Genomic DNA, 19,205 nt, shown 5'->3' on the forward strand with positions numbered 1-19,205 from the left:
TGGAGACTGAATTTAGGGTGTCAGGCTTGCAAGTTTGTTTATTTGCTTAGCTATCTGGTCAGCCCACAGTGGTAGTTTTTTATTGTTGTGTATGCATGCTCACTGATGTTTTCTTTTTAGTGTCTAATCTGCTTATACAGATTTACTTGGGAATTCTGACTGTAGTGCAAGGTGACATCAAGGCCAGATGTTGTTAATTGAGCAAATCCTAGGTGGTATGGTGAATAGAGAGACTCTCCCATAAGCTCGCCTCTAAGGACTTTTATCTGTAGTTAGCTCCCTTGTTATGTGACCCCCCCCCAGGATCCATTACCAGGTTTCTGCCAGTGTCAGGTGAAAAAAAGTCCTGTAGCTTTTATGGAATGTTACCCACCTCTCTTTCATTACTCTTGGCACGTGCTCTTCTGTGAAGTCTGATTCTAGCTAGAGTCCTGAAGACATCCTGGACTCTCAGATTGACCAGCTTTCAACATGCTGGTTGAATTCATTCTGGGACACAAGGTTTTGTTGTAAGGCATTGACTTATTTTCCTTAATAGGTGTGTTTGGACTTTGGATTAAGTTCACTTGTAATTCCATAACATTAAGGACTTTCTGTAAATCTTTTTGTGTGTCAGCCTAGTGCCTCTAGCAGTTAAGAGATGCTTTGATGGATTCTGCAAAGGTCTTACAAGCGTTGAGCCTAAATGAGCTAGATGTTCTTCTTACTTCTGATCAGATTTCATAGTCCTTGTTGTTCTCATTTCCATAACTACCTCAACTGCCCACCAGATTGCTTTCTGTAGAAAATTTTTCACATATCCATAGGTGATAATTTAACTCTTTGTGGGTGCGTCATGCCGTGCGCTACTAGAGCTCTTTCCCACAATGGTGGTCATCACTGCTGTAAAACTCTTGTGAGAGAAAACCAAAAGTAGCGCTGAGCCTCTGAGCCGGTTTCCTCTTGGTAATCCATTGACCAGGCACAGTCGAGTGGTGTCCAGAGCAGGGGCGATTGAGTACAGGAACTGAGGGGCGTAATGAATGTTTGGCAAGTTGGAAGGATGGAAGTCTGGCCGTTCCAGAGAGTGGACTGCTGCTCTTGCCACCTTTCCACACCAGCTCTGTAGCCTGTCTCATCCCGAGGTTAGTGATCAGACCCTGGAATACGGAGTTTGACTTCAAGACCCTTGGCTTTGATTTGGCCTTCCATATTGCACTGAAGTGTGTTAGAGAACAGAACCTAATTTGGAAAGTGTAACTTTTTTGTTTAACTTCCCATTTAATATTAGTGAGCTTTCTATGAAAATAACCTCCAAATCTCAGGGGCTTACATAATAACAAAGGGTTTTTTTTCCTTGCTCATGTTATATTAATGGCTAAGATTGTCTGTGGCCCTTCATATGTGATATTATTAAAAAGAACTTATATTAGATCCGATTTTGTTTTGTAGAGACAAAGAGGGGACAGAAAAACAAGATGTTTTTTTTTCTGTTTAGATTAGCATATCTGATGTAGCCTATCTGTAATGGCAGGTTTTGTCTGTCAATTTGACACAAACTAAAGTCATCAGAGAGGAATGAACCTCAATTGAGATGTCTCCATGAGATCCAGCTGTAGGCATATTCTCAATTAGTGATCAGTGGGTAAGGGCCCAGCCCATTGTTGGTGGTACCATCCCTGGGCTTCTATAAGGAAGCAGGCTGAGCAAGCCAGGTCAAGCAAGCCAGTAAACAGCACACTTTTGGAATCCTACCCTGTTTGAGTTCCAGGCCTGACTTAATTCAGTGGGGAACAACAATGGTGAAGTTTAAGTTGAATAAACCTTTCCTCCCCAACTTGGTTTATAGTCATGGTGTTTCATGGCCACAATAGAAACCCTTACAGAATGCCTACATCTATCTGCTCATAGTTCATAGCGGTTAAATAGAGTAGAATAGTTCCAGAATGTATTGAAGAGCATGATGAACTAAGGATATGTTGGGACAAATAATGGCTGAATGAATGGGTGGAGGGTGTCTTGTTGCTGTGTCAAGGTGTAAGGAGACTGTGTAGGGGGCGTGGGGGAGTGTGGATGTAGGTGCATGTGAGAGATATATGCATATATGAGAGACTGTGAAGTTGCCAGAGGACATCTTTGATCCGAGGAGACTTAGTAACCTACATCACTAATAATTCTTGCCCCTAGGTGAGCAGACAATTTATAATATTTCAAATTGAACCTAATGGAATTACTCTATTTTTTCTAGTATTAACTAAAATTTAACTTTCTAATTGATTCGAAAGTATTGACTGATTTTTACTAAATTTTAATTTGCCTATCTTTCAGTTTGCAAATGGGTTGATGGATTCTGAATGTGGTGTTTGGCTTGTCATCTGCTAGCTTTCTGGCTCTGTTTGGCAGGCATCACCATAAATATGATCCGTTGGCTGAACTGCAGGATCTTATTGGGGCGCTAACTTTGCCTTTTTGCTTTTTATTTTTACAAACTAGTATCACAAAAATGTCATTGATAAAGAGAAACCCACATTTGATTTGTATATAAAGCTTGGTTTCCAATCTTCTTCTGTAAACTTAACTGAGTTGCAAAGCATGCAAAGCATAGGTTGTTAGGTTCTCTGTGAAGTTTGTTGTCCTTGCCCCTTTGCTTAGTAACACAAACTGGTCTCCTGTCTCTTTCTGATTTTGTTGACAGTTGGCTGTTGCTAGCCTTGGTAGACCTATAATACATAGTTACAGATGTGGTGATCTGAATGGTATTTTATTCAGCAAGTGCTTATTGTATGCTATAGTAGTATTTCAGCTTCTGTAATGAGGCTGTGGAATGAGACAAAGTTAATGTGAGATGATGAGTCACAATAGAGTGCTGGTGTGTTGTGACTGGATGCTAGAGTTGCATGTGTACTTGATAGTGCATTGGAGAGAGAGGGAGGGGGAGTGACTCCTTACAAATGTGAAGAGAAGTTTGCCAGAAGGGTGAGAAGTGGGGAATGGTTGGACATGGCTGGACTCACATTTTCTTGCAGAGGGAGCATCTTGTCACCCAGGATTATTTTGGGAGCACAGGGTGTAATGAAAAGAGTGGCACAGATTAGACCTGAATCATAGAAATGGTTGGATAGGAAAGGGAACCACTCTATGTGCTAAGGGAGTGAGTGCCCTTGTTAAGTCATATCTTAGGGTGAGAGGAGAGAGCTAGAGACAATGGCCATTTTGAGGCTGTAACAATTGAAGACAAGAGATGAGGCCTGAACAGTTAAAGCTTTGGAGAAAGGGTTTTGAGATTTTTTTTAGAGGTCTTTAGGGACTGGAGTCTACAGAATTTTAGGTTGAGGAAGGGAGGACGAATGGTTTGAACTCCTGAACTTTTTCATTTCTCCTACCTTAGAATATTGGGAATCCTAAAACAGTAGTTTTAATTTAAAAACTTTGCTGTTATTAAAATAGTACTAATTTGTGGGGGTTGGTAGAGACTACTCAGTGGTAAAGAGTACTTGCTGCTCTTGTAGACCTGATAGTCACTGAAGGGCAGCAAATGTACTCAGATTACATTCTCTTTGTTTTTTGTTTTTTTCTGAGACAGGGTTTCTCTGTGGTTTTGGAGGCTGTCCTGGAACTCACTCTGTAGACCAGGCTGGCCTCCAAATCACAGAGATTGATCTGCCTCTGCTGGGATTAAAGGCGTGTGCCACCAATGTCCGGCTACATTCTCTTTGATCTAGAACTTTGACATACTTTTGTTGAACATACTCTTTTTTTTTTCTATTTTGTTTGTTTGTTTTTATTTTATGAGACAGGGTCTCACAGTAGCCCTGACTGGCCTAGAAGTTACTGAGACCTGCCTATCTTTGCCTTCAAGTGCTGGAATTAAAATAAAAACATGTGCTAACATGAGTAGCCTGAACATATTCTTAGAACTTTTCAACAGCTTCATTTGATTCAACAGTTAGTGACTTGGCCCTTGCTTATGAAACTCTTTCCTTTTAGCTCCTTAGGGCTAAAGTATACTTGTCACTCAGCAACTTCCCAAGGAAATATAGTGACTGCCCCCACTCTCTCTGCCATTCTCCTCTCCTCTGTTCCATCTCTATTTTTTGGTGATGGTGACAATCAATTCTAGGACCCGTACATGCCAGGCAAGGGCTCTGCTGTGTAACTACACCCGCCGTCTGTATGTTTGCGTCTGCATGTTTTGTTGGTGCATTCCTTTATGGGTGTGCACGCATGTTTGAAGTCTTCTAGTAGGTTCCTGATAAAGAATGTCAGATCTTTCGTGACTAAGAAAGGGCTGCATTTATACTTGCCTAATTGACAGTTGAGATGGAGAATCCTGTGTTGATATGTTATTTATGATTTATTAAAGCTTGCCTGAGGATTCAGTTATCAAAGTCAGCCACAAGCTATAGAAGCCAGGCACACACCTTTAATCCCAGCAGCCAAAAGCCAGGAGGTGGTGGTGGTGGTACACACCTTTCATCCTAGGACTCAGGATTAAGAGGTAGATGGATCTCTGTGAGTTCAAGGCCACTCACTCATCTACATAAGAGTAAATCAGTCTAAAAGCATGATAGCTCACACCTTTAATCCCAACATTAGGGAAGTGTATAAGACAGAAACAAGGTCTCAGAGAGGCATTTGGGTTCTCCGGACATACTGAGGAGAGGCAGCAGTCTGAGGCTTGGTGAAGAGCTTTTGCGTGCGTGGATCAGCCCATTTAGCCTTGAGGTAAGAAGCTAGTGGCCAGCTGCTTTGCTTTTCTAAACTTCAGTTTGAAGTTTGAACCCCAATATCAGTCTCTGATTTTTTTACTAATTTGTGTTACAGAATTCCCCCACCCCCTAAGACGGGGTCTCGCTATGTACCTCTGACTGTTCTGGAGCTTGCTATTTAGACCAGTATGGCCTCAAACTCATAGGAATTTGCCCACCCATGCCTCCTGAGTCTTGGGATTTAAGGCTGGCACCACCACCACCCGGCATCGCCACAAGAATTCTTAACTGAAATTTGCCCTGGAACTTTTAAAATGTTCCCAAATACCCTAAATCTTTTCATAGAATTTGTCCAGGTAAAAAGAAATGTAGCTTCACTAGGATTCAGATAGCTGCTCTTGTAGGTGGCTCAGTTACATTTGTTCTTCTCAGTAACAGGCTATTTACCATGGATAGTTCTCCTAATACCATCTAAGTGTTACAGTTCTGTGTCTTGTTATTTTCTTTTTTGTTTTGAGATGATCCTCCTACCTCTGTTTCTGGAGTTCTGAGGTTGCAGGAATGTACCTCCATATTTAGTTACTGCTTAATGTGATGCTGAGTATCAACCCAGGGTTTTGTGCCTGCTAGGCAAGCGCACTACCTACACCCTAGCCAAATTATTTCACTTTACAACTAGGGTTTTGCTTCTTGTACTCCCATTTGTTTATTAGAACACATCATCTTGCTTTTGTTCTGACCAGCTAGTCCTCTTGTTCTTTTTTTTTGGTTTTTGTTTTTGTTTTTTATGAGACAGGGTTTCTCTGTATTGCTTTGGAGGCTATCGGTCCAGCCCTGCCCCGAACTCACAGAGATCCGCCTGCCTCTGCCTCCCGAGTGCTGGGATTAAAGGCGTGCGCCACCAACGCCCAGCTCTTTTTTTTTTTTTAAATCAGAAGTAATAGGAATTGAGCTTGGGGTGAGTTGTCAGCCACTGAGCTTAAATTTCCTAAATAGAGATTTAGAATACCGTCTTTTTTTTTTTTTTTTTTTTTTTTTTTGGTTTTTTCGAGACAGGGTTTCTCTGTAGTGTTGGAGGCTGTCCTGGAACTCACTTTGTAGACCAGGCTGGCCTCGAACTCACAGAGATCCCCCCTGCCTCTGCCTCCCGAGTGCTGGGATTAAAGGCGTGTGCCACCAACGCCCGTCGAATACTAAGTCTTTAGGAGAATTTTTCCATTCAGTGTTTGGAAGAGTCAAACCCACGGTCTAATACATGCTAGGCAAATGCTCCACCATATATTGTTGGCTCTGATTCGTTTGTTAGTTAGACTTGTTACATTTCCATTTCATCTGTACCTCTGTAGTCTACAGCCTTGTTGATTCATTGTATGGTCTATAGTTCTTTTGGCTCTGATACAAATAGAGTGGTATGTTGTTATCTCAGTTCTGTACAAAGCATCTTGTTGTCCTAAAATCTCACTCTTAACCCTTTATAGATAAGCCTTATTGACAACTCCCTGGTTTTGCCTATGTTAATATTATATACTTGGAACTCTTACAATATGGAGATTTTGGACATGGCTTCTTACATTAGCAATGCCCTCCTCCCCCATGGTGTTGATAACTGGACCCAGGGCTTCTCATATACTAGACAAGTATTCTACTGAACTACATCCCCAAAATGTGCTTAAGATTATGCTGTATTGAAACTGAGTGTGTTGGCATACAGCTGTAGTCCCACTACTTGGGAGGTAGAGGTAGGAAGATCAGGAGTTAAGTCACCTGTGGCTACATAGAGAGTTTGAGGGCTACATGAGAAACCCTCCCCTCTTTATTTCTTTCTTGTTTTACTTCCACCATGTTTTATGAGTCAATAAGTCAATTTTTTTCTTTTTTCTTGAGAGACAGGGTTTCTCTGTGGCTGTAGAGCTTGTCTTGGAACTCTGCTCTGTAGACCGGGCTGACCTCAACATTCCAGTCTTTTGTGGATATGGGCATGAGAACAAAATCTGGACTTCTTTGTTTTTTATTTTTTAAGACAAGGTTTCTCTGTTTATCTCTGACTATACTGGAACTGCTCTGTAGACCAGGCTGACCTGCCGCTGCCTCCCTAGTGCTGGTATTAAAGGCATGTGCCACCAATGCCTGGCTAAATAAGTCATTATTTAAATGCCCTTTATCATACATTTTATAGCACTAAAAGTGAATTGATTTAGAGAAAATAACACTTGACCCTTAATGGCTAAGGTTAGACTTTAGGAATGTAATAGTAAGGCTTTCCCTGACCAGGCCTCTCTGTCTAGAATTAGCCATTTTTTAAACAGCTGATATAGTTTATTCTATACTAAAAATTACAGATTTTGTGACAACATATAAATTTCTATTACAATAAGCTACTATGAATTAAGAATAACAAAATTTTACTTAGTCACAAACTTGAAGCTGTGTGCTTTGTTTACAGGTAATCAATTTTGATACATAATTTACATTTACAGAGATGACTCAGTCAAGTGTATAGTTAAGTCTAAGTTCTGTGTGTTAAATTATGTTCTTTGGCACATGCCAGTAATTTCAGCTCCCAGGGTTCTGAGGCAGGATTACTAGTTTGAAGCCAACCTGGGCTACATAGAAACATAGAATCTGTTTCAAATGCACATGAGCACATATGCAGATACACACACACACACACACAAGTCTAGAGAGTACAATTAATCACCCTGTATTCCTTGATAGACAAAATACAGGCACTGTAACCCCACCAAGGTCAGAGTGGTGTCGATAATACAGGCTTGCCTCCACAGGCACCAGGCTCTAACCTGTAAAGGCCTACTAGGGAAGGTAACAGTGAGGTGGTAATTAACAACATATCAACTCTTATTAAAATTGAACAACTTTGGGTATTTTAGTGTTTGGTTTCTGTGCTTTGGGCAGATCCAGAACTTCTTCATAGTCTGCACTCATTCCCTGTGTCCAGTGACCAACTGTGACCATCTGATCTGAATTCTGATTTTCAGGGCAGTCTTTCTTAAAAGGTCCCACAGAGCCACAGAGTTCACAGCTGCCACCATCAGCATAACTCCTTTGGGATTTTCAGGGTAGGACCTGGACAGGTGCCCCATTTCTCCACAGACGAAACATTTTGCAAAAGGAAATTCACCGAGAGTGGGGTCTATGCTAGCTCTGCACTTTGTAATCTGTGTTCTGTGGACCCACTGCGGTAACAAATGCCAGTGTCCATGTCCTGATTTTCCAGTGCAGCTGGGCAATCCGCAACTCCATGCCCAGGTCTTCTACAATGGAAACACACCATTGCATTTTTCTTTGCTGCTTGTCTTTTTAACTGTCTTCCTGTCGGTTGTCTTTCTTCAAGGCCACTGCAATTTCTTCCCGTACTTCCTGGCTGTCTGTTGCTATCAACTCTCCATTGTGAAGCCTCTGCGAGTTTTGTTTTAGGTATTCCATGAATCCATTCACATCTTCATTTAAGTGCTCTTTTTTCTTTTTGTTCCTCTTATGTTTTGCATGAAGGGGTATCATTTTTAAGCAACAGCCTACTGAACTGACGATGTCTGTGCTTTGGAAGGTTTTGGTCTGCGCTCTCTGCAGCTCCCTTCTTCATGTCCTCCCATGATGTCGCAGACAAAGGTTTCTTATTATTCAAGGTGGTATGGTCACTCTAGCCCATCTGGTCATGGTTTCAGCAGAGACACTTTAAAGATCAGTGGGAATCCACCAGATCAGCTGAGACACAGCAAGCTGGAGAAGCCTGGCCCTGCCTAGCCATGTTTTTTGAAGGAAGCCACATAACCAGTTTTGTAAAGTGAGCAGTAAGATACTTGATCTGAAAGTTGTTACCTCTTATCTTCCTGGGTATCTAGGGATCCTTGAGTAGCTCTTTTTAACATCAGCATCTTGTTGTAAAGCACCTGTCACCCTTGGACCCATGGTGAGGATTTGAGTCTTGTCCATTGAAATGAAGTGAGCCTTCAGTGCAAGGTTTCTAGGTCGTTGTCTTTTTCCTTGGGGTTGCCAAGTTCCAGGTATGTCTGAGTGGTACCATAAATCTCAGCAAATTTTGTGGGAGTTTCTTTTGGGACCACTATTATTTAAATCTCTGGCCCTGTAGTCCAGTCATTAGGTAGATTTTCCCCAAGGGTGTCTTATGGAAGGCCAGTTTCTGGAATCTTCTTGTAATTGATGGCTCATTATGCCGCATAATTGTGACAGTATATATTTGAGGGTCAGGCTATATTTGAGAATGTTTCACTGATAATAGATGCTTACAGCAAATTGGGAAAGCAGCCAATGACTACTTAACATTCCTGACTAGTTGTGCGAGTGTGCGCTTGTGCTTTTGCTTTCTCTCTCCTCATCCCCCCCTCCTCTCATCTTCCCCCTCTCTCTCCTCTCATCTTCCCCCTCCTTTTTTGAGACACTGTCACCCAGAGCTGTCTCAGAGTTCACTGTGTAGATCAGGCTGTCCTAGAACTCAGAGATACCTGCCTACCTCTGCCTCTACCTCTCAACTTTCTCTCTTTTTAAAATTAAAATGGGATGGGTGAGTAATGGAAGGATAGATTTTGAATGAGTATACACTTGTTATGATTTGTATTTCCATTGGCACATAGTAATTTTATTTTACTTCTATTTGTAGTAATGAATGTTATAACAATCGAAGATTATAAGAGCACATACTGGCCAAAATTAGATGGTGCCATAGATCAACTTTTAACCCAGAGTCCTGGTGACTATATACCTATATCTTATGAACAGATTTACAGGTAAGTCACTGTTTAATTTGCCTGGTTTGAGTGGGATTTGATTGCTGACAACATGAATGTGATATATAAAGTATGTAAGATGAAGTTGGATGTATATATTCACCACACTTGGTGAATTGGAGGTTTGGTTCAGAAGTGGTTTCCAAAAGAGATAGAGTATACCATACTATTAGCATCTGTCTTTGCTTGCTTGTCTGTCTCTGTCATATATAATGAAAAACCTCCAAGGCCAGTAAGAAAAGCTAGTGATGTATCTGCTGTAAAAATACAAAGTTTTTAGGAGATCCTAGTTAACCTTGTTGATGCTTACTGACATGTAGTTCTAGCTCTCTTGGATATTATATTGTTACCTAGCTCTTGGTAAATGGAATCAATATATTAGGAACTGGGGTAGGAAACCAGCATAGGACAGTGACAGGAAGAAGTGGCAGCTATGTTGTCCCCTAGACTGGCATACAAGGAGAATGTATTGCAAACACCTTTGTTAGTTGGAAACTTTCCCTCTTCTGGTTATCACTCTCTTCCTTATTTTGACAAGTACTCTTAAAAAAATGAAGAGAGAGACTTACAAGGAGTTACCACATTGAGACTATAGATGTCATTTTGTATTATCTTAGGCCTGTTTAATATGTACTAACTATCCAGGTCATTTGAAGTTAGTGGCAATGTCTTTTCCATCAGAGCACTGACTGGGGAGGGAGGATAGGTTTTTCTTCCAGATTCTGTGGTGGTGAGTTTTATTTTGAAAGTGTGCTTTAACATGGGATTGCAAGGAATGCCTCTTCATTTAATTGGTTTCTGTGCCCATTTCTTCTTGCAGTTGTGTATATAAGTGTGTGTGCCAGCAGCACTCAGAACAGATGTACAGTGATCTGATTAAAAAGATAACCAGTCACTTAGAGCGAGTCTCCAAGGAGCTGCAGGTAAGTACTCGATGCTTTGGATGTTTCTGGTGGGTGGAACTAGGCTGCCTCACGAGCTGTTGGGTTGTCATTAATCTGATTTACCACACAAGTTTATACTCTGTAGTAACTGATCTGATCTTTAGAATAAATGGTTTGAAAATTTGACATAAATGTAGCTTTGTATTTGGAATATATTTTAGTTCATACCTGATACCACAATGTTAGCATTTCTTTTTTAAAATCATGTTTTTCTCTGTTCACTTTACTATCTGGTGAAATTAAAAAAAAATATATATATATATCCAGTATGTTTTAACTTTTTTGAATTTGTGTTGTCTCTCAAGAGTAAGTGGTTTGCCTCCTAGTTTCTGACACTTTCAGTATGAACGACTGAAGCTATTGGCAAACTAGGTGACAGCAGAAAGCCATCAGTGGGGTGCCTGACCCCAGACACCAGCTTTGTACTAGAGCCAGGTCTCACTTGGATTCTGGTTTGAAGTAACTGTTCCTAGAAAACTCATAGTAGGTGACCAGGGTTCAAGCCTGGTTCCAGCAGTAGCCCTTGTGCTTGATACTGTTTCTCACTCACCTTGTAGTTTTTCTACATTTTATCTTGTGTGTGTGTGTGTGTGTGTGTGTGTGTGTGTGTGTGTGTGTGTGTGTGTTTGGGGGGGAAGGCACAGTGCCCTTGGTACAGCTAGTTTTCTCCTACTGTGTGGTCCTAGGGCAAACTTAGGTCATTAGGCTTGGTGTCAGGCATCTTCTCATCTTCACATGTTGAGCCACCTCATTGGCCCAAGGCTTTTTGTTGTTTTTTTATTTCCTTTTTTTTTCTCAATTATCAACAGAGCTACATTTTATATACAACTTTGCCTAATGTTTCTTCATATTTTTGTAACTGCCATAATCATTAACAGATATGTTTACTGTGTCAGTTGTAGATGGAACCCCAAAACTGTTTATTATGCCTTAAATAGTTTGCTTTATTTCTGATCTCTCCTTTCTCCCAGAGTTCTCCCTAAAGGCAGCTTGGGGCTGTGGTCTGTCTGTCTGCCCTGTGTACTTGGCCTTCCTGTGGTCTCTGTCACTGTTCTTTCACAAGTGTTTTGCTCATTGTTCTCCTTTTATGTCCCTAAGTTTGGGTATCCAGCTTTTGACTGATACTGATTGCTCTTTGGCTTTTAAACTAATTAACACTCAGATGAACAATGAATCTGGGCAGTAAAGTTGTCTTGCTTTTCACAAAGATACCAGGTTAGACTCCCAAATTTTAGTCATATTTGTGTCAGAGTTTGTGTTTCCTCACCCAGCTAATACAACATTTTACAAAACTAAATTTTGGCTTCCTATTAGGGAGACTTATTAAAGGTTAAAACAAGATAAAGGTTTCTCTGTACTGTTTTGGAGGCTGTCTTGGAACTTGCTCTGTATACCAGGCTGGCCTCGAACTCACAGAGATCCGACTGCCTCTGCCTCTTGAGTGCTGGGATTAAAGGCGTGCGCCACCAACGCCCAGCTTGTTCTTTTTAATATTTAAAAAACTGTCAGTAAATGTAAAGGTATATAATGTAAAACCAGGGAATTTGTTTTTAAAGTCAATACACATCCAACTGAATTTGAAAAAGACTTTCTTTAAAAATTTTTTTCCGTTGATGTTCTAGAGAATATCCTCAGGGTCTTGAGCGTGCTAAGCAGGTGTTCCCTGCTGAGCTCTTGGCTTCCTTGAGACCGTCTCACCTAGGCTTCACCTAAGAAACACCTGCTGAATTATAATTGTGCCAGGCCACCAGTGATCCTTCTACCTTAGCTTCCTGGGTGCTGGGGTTCTGGGCATCCCCCACCCTGCCAGTCTTTGACTTCTTTTAGAAGATGATAATCAGTTTTAAATAGCTAGGTAGAGTAGGTAACAACATGGGGACCTCAGATCCTGGACCCAGCTGTTGCTCATCAGTTGTAGGCCCTTTCACTAAACATGTTCAAATCTTCTCAACCTTTTCAACATTAAGGTCAAGTAGCTTTATTGAAATAGCTGTGCTTCCTTTATACTTTTCTGTTTCCTGCCTTCCAAAACCTTCTGTCTCAGAATTACTGTTCACCTATGGACTGCCTTCATGAAATTGTTGTGGAACAAAGCAGTTGGCATGTTTTTATGGACTCCTAGCCTTTAAGCAGTAACAAGCCTACTAGGGCTGGGGTTGTCTTTGTGTTCATGTGCAACTATTTCTTTGACTCTTCTGGGAGGCAAAGACTCTGCTATTTCTCTTTTTAGTCTTAATACCTGGCACAATCACAACTCAGAAAACATTTGTTTATTGAATGCTCGTCAGCAGAGTTTGACTTGTACCAATGGTAAAAATATCATGAGTAGTCTTTTGATAACTGATCTTCTTGTTTTTCTAGATGTTTAGGTAGTTTGCATGGGTACCAGAAGAATATTCGCAAGTCTTAAGGGCAGTACATTGTATTTGGGTGGAGCCTGTTATTTTATTTTATTTTATTTTATTTTTAATTCTTGAACCCGAGGAGTATTGTGGGATGATTTGTATTTGGTAGATAAGCGGATTGAGCATTGCAGTTGATAGATCAATGGGTTGGACCCACAGAGCATCAGCTTCTGTCAAGGGCATCTTAAAATAGCTACTGGTTTGACTTATTTATCCATGTTTAAAGGCATCTTAGAGAATATTATTGTTTTCAAATTTCATATATTAGTCAGACAATCCAAAATATTTTTGTTTGGTAGTACAATCTAACTTACTGTTTTAAAGCCCACGCTCCACACTCCCACATATACCTTTCATTTTGGAATAATCTTTCCACCCTTTCAGTAACTTAAAAAGTTGCTTGTTGAATTGGTAAAAACAAATAGCTAAGTCCATTTGGTAGTTTTCTTGTTTCACTTGATGCTTGTCTATAGTTTCTGTTTGAGACTGAGTGTTTCTCCTGCCTAGGCTTTTTTTTTTTTTTAATTCCTCTTTCTCCTGTCTCCTTTAACTCCTGTCTCCTTTAAATGCCATAAGTCAATTCAGTTATTTTCCCCTGTATCTCCAGATTATTTTGAATTTTTAAGTTTTTTTGATTCTCAAATGAATGGAACTAGTTTATATATTATTTAAATTATTGTACCAATTTAGCAAATCTGCTTAGTTTTAGTTTTTGTTGTTTGTTTCTAAGACAGGATCTTAGTATGCAGCCTTGGCTGATCTAGAACTTGCTATGTAAACAATAGTTTCAGAGAGATCTACCCTACCTCTGACTCCCCAGTGCTGGAATTAAAAGTGCGCAAAAGATGTTCACTGTCACTCCTGGTTTAACTGCTTAGTTTTTCAAATTTCTGTTTAGATTTATAGAAATCACCATATTTGGAATGAGGGCCTGAACCAGGACTTCCACATGTCTGCTGAGTTTGAATTACTTCTGATAGATATGTCACATTTATAGCCAAGTTGGAATGCCTTTACCATTGTCTCAGGCTTTCAGATTCGGTCAGTTAGTAGACTATCCTACTAATTCATGCTGGCCTGCTCCAATGTGGTGTTGTCTTGTTTGCCTTTGTAGACTCTTCATCCAGTTGAATAATGTCTTAAGAGTACCTAATTTGTGACTCTTGAGACACACTGTGGTGTGCATGCATGTGTGTGTGTTTGAGACAGCACCTTTCTGCGTAATCTTGGCTGGTCTCAAAGTTGTAGAACTCCACTTATCTCTGGTTGAATCACCATGCATGCCTAGCTTGTTGCCACATATTCTTGTTCAGAAACTTAAAAGATTCTACTGCCTGTTTCAAGTAATTATAGCTAAATTCTTAGAATTATTTTTTTTTTCGAGACAGGGTTTCTCTGGGTAGCTTTGGAGGTTGTCCTGGAATTCAATCTATAGACCAGGCTGGCCTCAAGAGAACCGCCTGCCTCTGCCTCCCAAGTGCTGGGATTAAAGGCATGCACCACTTAACACCTGCCTCTCTTAGAAATTATTAAACAAAAACAAAAACCTTAAAACAGAAAACAACTGAATTGGTTTATTATCTGTAAGCATTTCTGGTGGGACATTTGACGTCTGTCCATTAGGGACATTGGGGATATTCTTTTTTTTTGGTTTTTCGAGACAGGGTTTCTCTGTATTGTTTTGGAGGCTGTCCTGGAACTCTCTAAGTGGGGGATATTCTTGATAAGGTGTGATTTGGTTCACTCCTACTTAATAGTTTTCAAAAACAAGACTAGAACTGAACAGAAAACTGAGGAATTGGAGGATCAAGATCTGAGGAAAGGATACCTATGAGACAGGATCTTGACTGCTAGGGTCAACTACTGGGAGGAGACCACTATATTCTGAAATGCGTTCTTGTACTCCATTATTGAGCTACATCCCCAGCTCTGGACTGTGGAATTTAATAGAGCTCTGATTTACTTGAGGGGAAGATATAATAAAATTGACTAAAGCTCATCACACTAAAGGAATAGGTCCCAACAACAGTAAGGATGAATAATAAGTTGTAGACCTACTTTCTTAGTCTTTCTTCATTCTTAGATTATGATGGTCTAGACTGGCTGGCACCTTTAGTCATGAGAAGGAAAAGTAAATCCTCTCTGGAGAAAATAAACCTTCCCTTCCCTAGGCATGCATTTTTTATAATCACTGTCTGGCATCTAATCAGAATTAACCAGTCTAGTGTGGAGATTTTGGCAATTGTAATGTCTTGAAAAATACCAGACAAGAATTGAGAATTCATCACTAGTAGTCTCTTTAAAGAAATACTGTAGAGCATTCTTCTGATAGATGTCTCCATGTGATGGTTTTTGCATTGTTTTGTTATTTTATTTTGTCATGTTTAGTTGTAAGAAGCCTGTTCTTTTCTAATGAGAGACAGAAAGGGAGTGGACCCAGAAGGGAAAGAAGGTAAGGAGGAACTTGGAGGAGTAGAGGATGGGGAAAACATAGTCAAGATATATTGCATGAGAGTAATCTGTTTTCTTTTTTCTTTTTCTTTTTTTGGTTTTTACGAGACAGGGTTTCTCTGTATTGTTTCGGAGGCTATCGGTCCAGCCCGCCTCGAACTCACAGAGATCCGCCTGCCTCTGCCTCCCGAGTGCTGGGATTAAAGGCGTGCGCCACCACCGCCAGGCGAGAGCAATCTGTTTTCAATAAAAAGGAAAAAAATAGGAATATCCTTATGTTAGAAAAAATTTTATAGCTGAAAATTTGGTGATTCAGGTTGGTGTAAAGAACAATAACAAAGATAAAACAGCTAAGTTTATGTCAATTATGATAATTTCTACTTTTGCATTTATCTATCTGTGTGTGACATAAAGGATCATCTGGGTTGGGGGGAGATGCACATGTAGAAGTCAGAGGATAGTTTGCAGGAGTTGGTTATCTTTACCATGTCAGTTCTATGGATCAAACTAAGATCTTCAGGCTTGTCAGCAATTACCCCAACTCAGTGAGTCATCTCATTGACCCAAATGATGTTATTTTCTTAGAGGGTATAAAAGATACATGTAACCGAAATTCATGGTAGTAGTACATAAAAGTTTGGAAACATTGATTTTAAGATGTTCTAAGGACCTTATATTATTTGAAAAGTGGCAGAGTACTAATTTATTGTAGACTAAAATAAGGCAAAGATATAATCTGTAAATAAACTTGGTAACCTCTAAAGGGGAATAAGTATAACATGATAATAGAGGGAGAAAATACAGTAATTCAAAAATAATCCAGCCAAGAAAGGGAGGAAAAGGGCACAAGGAACAGATGAGGCATAGACTAGTAATAACTTAAACTTCAGCCTGTCTATCTTATGAAATGCTAAAAGCTAAGTACTGCATTAAGAAAAAACAATAATCAGAAACATGTTGCTGCCAAGAGGAACAGCTGAAAGATATGGATAAAGAAGCAGAAAAAATTGAAAGTAAATAAATGTTGGAAATGTTAGATAAGGCTGGGGAGGTGGCTCAGTGGGGAGTTTTAAGTCCCCAGAGCCCATTCATAAGCCAGACATATATAAGACTAGTGCTTCTATAGGGAGATGGTGGAAGATGGGAGAATCTTCAGAGGCTCATGGGCCAGGTAGCCTGGTATACATCAGAAATGATGACAACAGCAAAAGAGGCTCTGTCTTAAACAAGACAGAAGGTAAGGGTTTGTTAGAAAACAATAAATTAAAAAAAAAATCAAAGGCCTTAGCATTTATCTTAAACAGCAGATGGAGCCTAAAGAAAGTGTAAAAGCACAATGCCTGTATGTTAGACCCCTGCGTTGTTTAGGGCCACCCAGAAAACCGTGGTTCAGAGCAGAAGGAACATGTTGCTTAAAAGCAAAAGGTGATCAATTAATTCTGGCCTGGTTAAGGCAGTGAAGAAGATGGCATAACCTACAAAGGTTTGTAATAGAGAAGGGACAAGAGGACTTGATGGGCAGACACTACCCAGGTCTTGTGATCATGTGAGGAAGATTGGGAAGGGTGTTCAGTGGTGATGGGAAGGGAAAAGATAGATCAGATTCAGATGGTAGAAGCCCTTAAATGCCTTAAAGGAATTGCATATTAGAGGATCATGGTCATAAGCGCATAAGGTGGATTAGAGTAGGAAATGCTGACTGTGGTGGTCATTTGTAATTCCAGAATCTAAAAAATAAAAAGGTCTGAAAGATAATGTCTTTTCATAAATTTGGCATCCAAACTCATGTATTAAAACTTGATCTAGGGGCTGGAGAGATGGCTCGGTGGTTAAGAACACTTGTTGTTCTTGCAGAAGACCCAGGTTCTATTTTCAGTACCTACATGGTGGCTTACAATCATCTAACTCCAGTTCCAGGGATTTGGATGCCTTTTTCTGACAGTGCTGAGCATCAGGCTTGCATTTGGCACATGTGCATACATGCAGGCAAAACACTCATATACATAAAAACAAAAGGACAGAACTTGATCTAAACTTAGGAGTCATTTACTGGGACTCTTCTTAAACTTTATCCCAGAAATAGTGTGAGTTCTCAGGCCCTACTGGGTGTTTTAATACATTATTATGTACTACAGTGCTTTCTAAATTTGCCAAGCTCTGAGTAAACTAAAGTATACACTTGACCCTAGGAGTCTTGATGACAAAACTATGGATCAGTTGTTAATAAAGAGAAAGACTGGCCATAATGGTGCATGCCTTTAATCCCAGCACCTAGGAAGCAGAGGCAGGTAGATCTCTGTGAGTTCAAGGTTAGTCTGGTTACATAGTTCCAAGCTATCTAGGGCTTCATAGTGGGAGTAACTCTTGTGTTTAGATGTGGTATAGCTTCAGAACCCAGAGATGATTTCTGTTTAAAGAAAATGTTACGTGCTCATTAGAGGTGGGGAAGTGGAAAGACAATGTTTTAGAATGTTTGATTTTATAAATATTTAGTGTGTATATGCTAGACCTTGCTATGTAGTGCCCAGGAGCTAGGGTTACAGAAAAATTACCATATGGCTTTATTCTTTAGCATTTTTTAAGGAAAAGGTGTAATAATCATTTTAATATTCTGAAATGTGTGATGGGTAGGAAGATAAACTGCGTTTCAAATTCTGGCTAATTTTCTCTTGTGTGAAATTTCTGAAATTTATTTCTGCCACTTCCTATGTCATTAATTTAAGCCCCCTTGGATGCTTGACTGAACAATAAAGAAAAGGTACCTTGTATCTTGGCTTCATACTTTCTTCTGGTCCATTTTGATTTTCAGACTTCTCATGCTACCTTTTCTTAGCCCTTTGACTCCATTTCCCTCTTGAGCAAGGCCATAGCACTTGATGAGGATTTCAAGGTCCTTGCTTACTGAATTCTTCCTGAGAATTGCACAGCAGTTTTTTGGTGGATTGCAGCTTTACATACTCATATCTTTTTCCATCTGGTTTCTTTTGCCAGTAAGATAAAAGGGGTAGTGGTGGTGGTAGTAAAAAGCCCAAGGCAAAATGTGAATAAAGAAAACAGATTAAAATAAGAGCTAAGCTAAGGCCTTCTGGTTCTGGTATAAAACCTAGTACAATGTTTTCAAGGCTTCATGATAGATGATTAGTACCCCATTCCTTTTTATGGCCAAATGACATTCCATTGTAGAGACAAATGACAATTTTTTAAAAAAGTTTTGTTGTAGGTAACTGCAATCCCCCCCCCCCTTGCTTTGAATGATACATTAGTTCAGTTGGGGAGAGCATTAAACTGAATGATACATTAAGTATTTGAAATTGGCAACATTTAAAATGAGTTGTTCTGTTGTACTACAATTTGGGTAATTTAATTTAATTTAATAACTATAAATAACATTCTTTATTCTTAAAGCAGTTCTAAATGATGATTCCACATTTGGCGTGCGTGCGTGATGCAGAATCCACTGGAACAGTTGTAAAGCACTTTTCCCCAAATAATTTTGTTGCAAGTGTGTCTTCATTTTAACCACTCGGGCATTGTGACTTTTGATGTAGTTCATAGTCACTGACCATTAACAGTTGCTCTTTTCCAGTCATTTGGAGCTGATAGTGTATATTACCCACTGGGCTGTTTAAGGAGAGACTGTTTCCAGGGAAAGACAATAATATTGAAGTGGGGGAACAGCACAGATAATGTGGCTATCAGGTCCTAATGAGGAGCAACCAAACACAGAGCAGGGTAGGAAAATGGTACAAGTTTTCATTCTTAAATCTCTAAACAGCACTTTAAATTTATTTCTTTATATTTTTATGTGCATGGGTGTTTTTCCTGCGTGTATGTCTGTATGAGGGCATCAGATCTTGGGAGTTTGAGTGAGCTGCCATGTGGGTGCCGGGAACTGAACTAGGGTCCTTTGGAAAGAGCAGTTAGTGCTCATAACTGCTGACCCATTACCCCTCC

General features: G+C 39.9%; 1 protein-coding gene and 1 pseudogene across 2 annotated transcripts in view; one reads left to right on the top strand and one right to left on the bottom strand.

Moving 5' to 3' along the window:
- Cacul1 (CDK2 associated cullin domain 1) overlaps positions 1-19,205 on the top strand; it is a 54,160-nt gene that overhangs the window by 5,646 nt on the left and 29,309 nt on the right. For both annotated transcript variants that reach the window (XM_005085349.4, XM_005085348.4), the window contains exons 2-3: positions 9,325-9,451; positions 10,272-10,374. In XM_005085349.4, the coding sequence (XP_005085406.1) occupies positions 9,325-9,451; positions 10,272-10,374 (230 nt within the window). The remainder of the gene's footprint in view (positions 1-9,324; positions 9,452-10,271; positions 10,375-19,205) is intronic.
- LOC110341849 lies at positions 7,548-8,389 on the bottom strand (annotated as a pseudogene).

Source organism: Mesocricetus auratus, unplaced genomic scaffold (assembly GCF_017639785.1).
Source record: "Mesocricetus auratus isolate SY011 unplaced genomic scaffold, BCM_Maur_2.0 Super-Scaffold_4256, whole genome shotgun sequence".
NCBI lineage: Eukaryota > Metazoa > Chordata > Mammalia > Rodentia > Cricetidae > Mesocricetus > Mesocricetus auratus.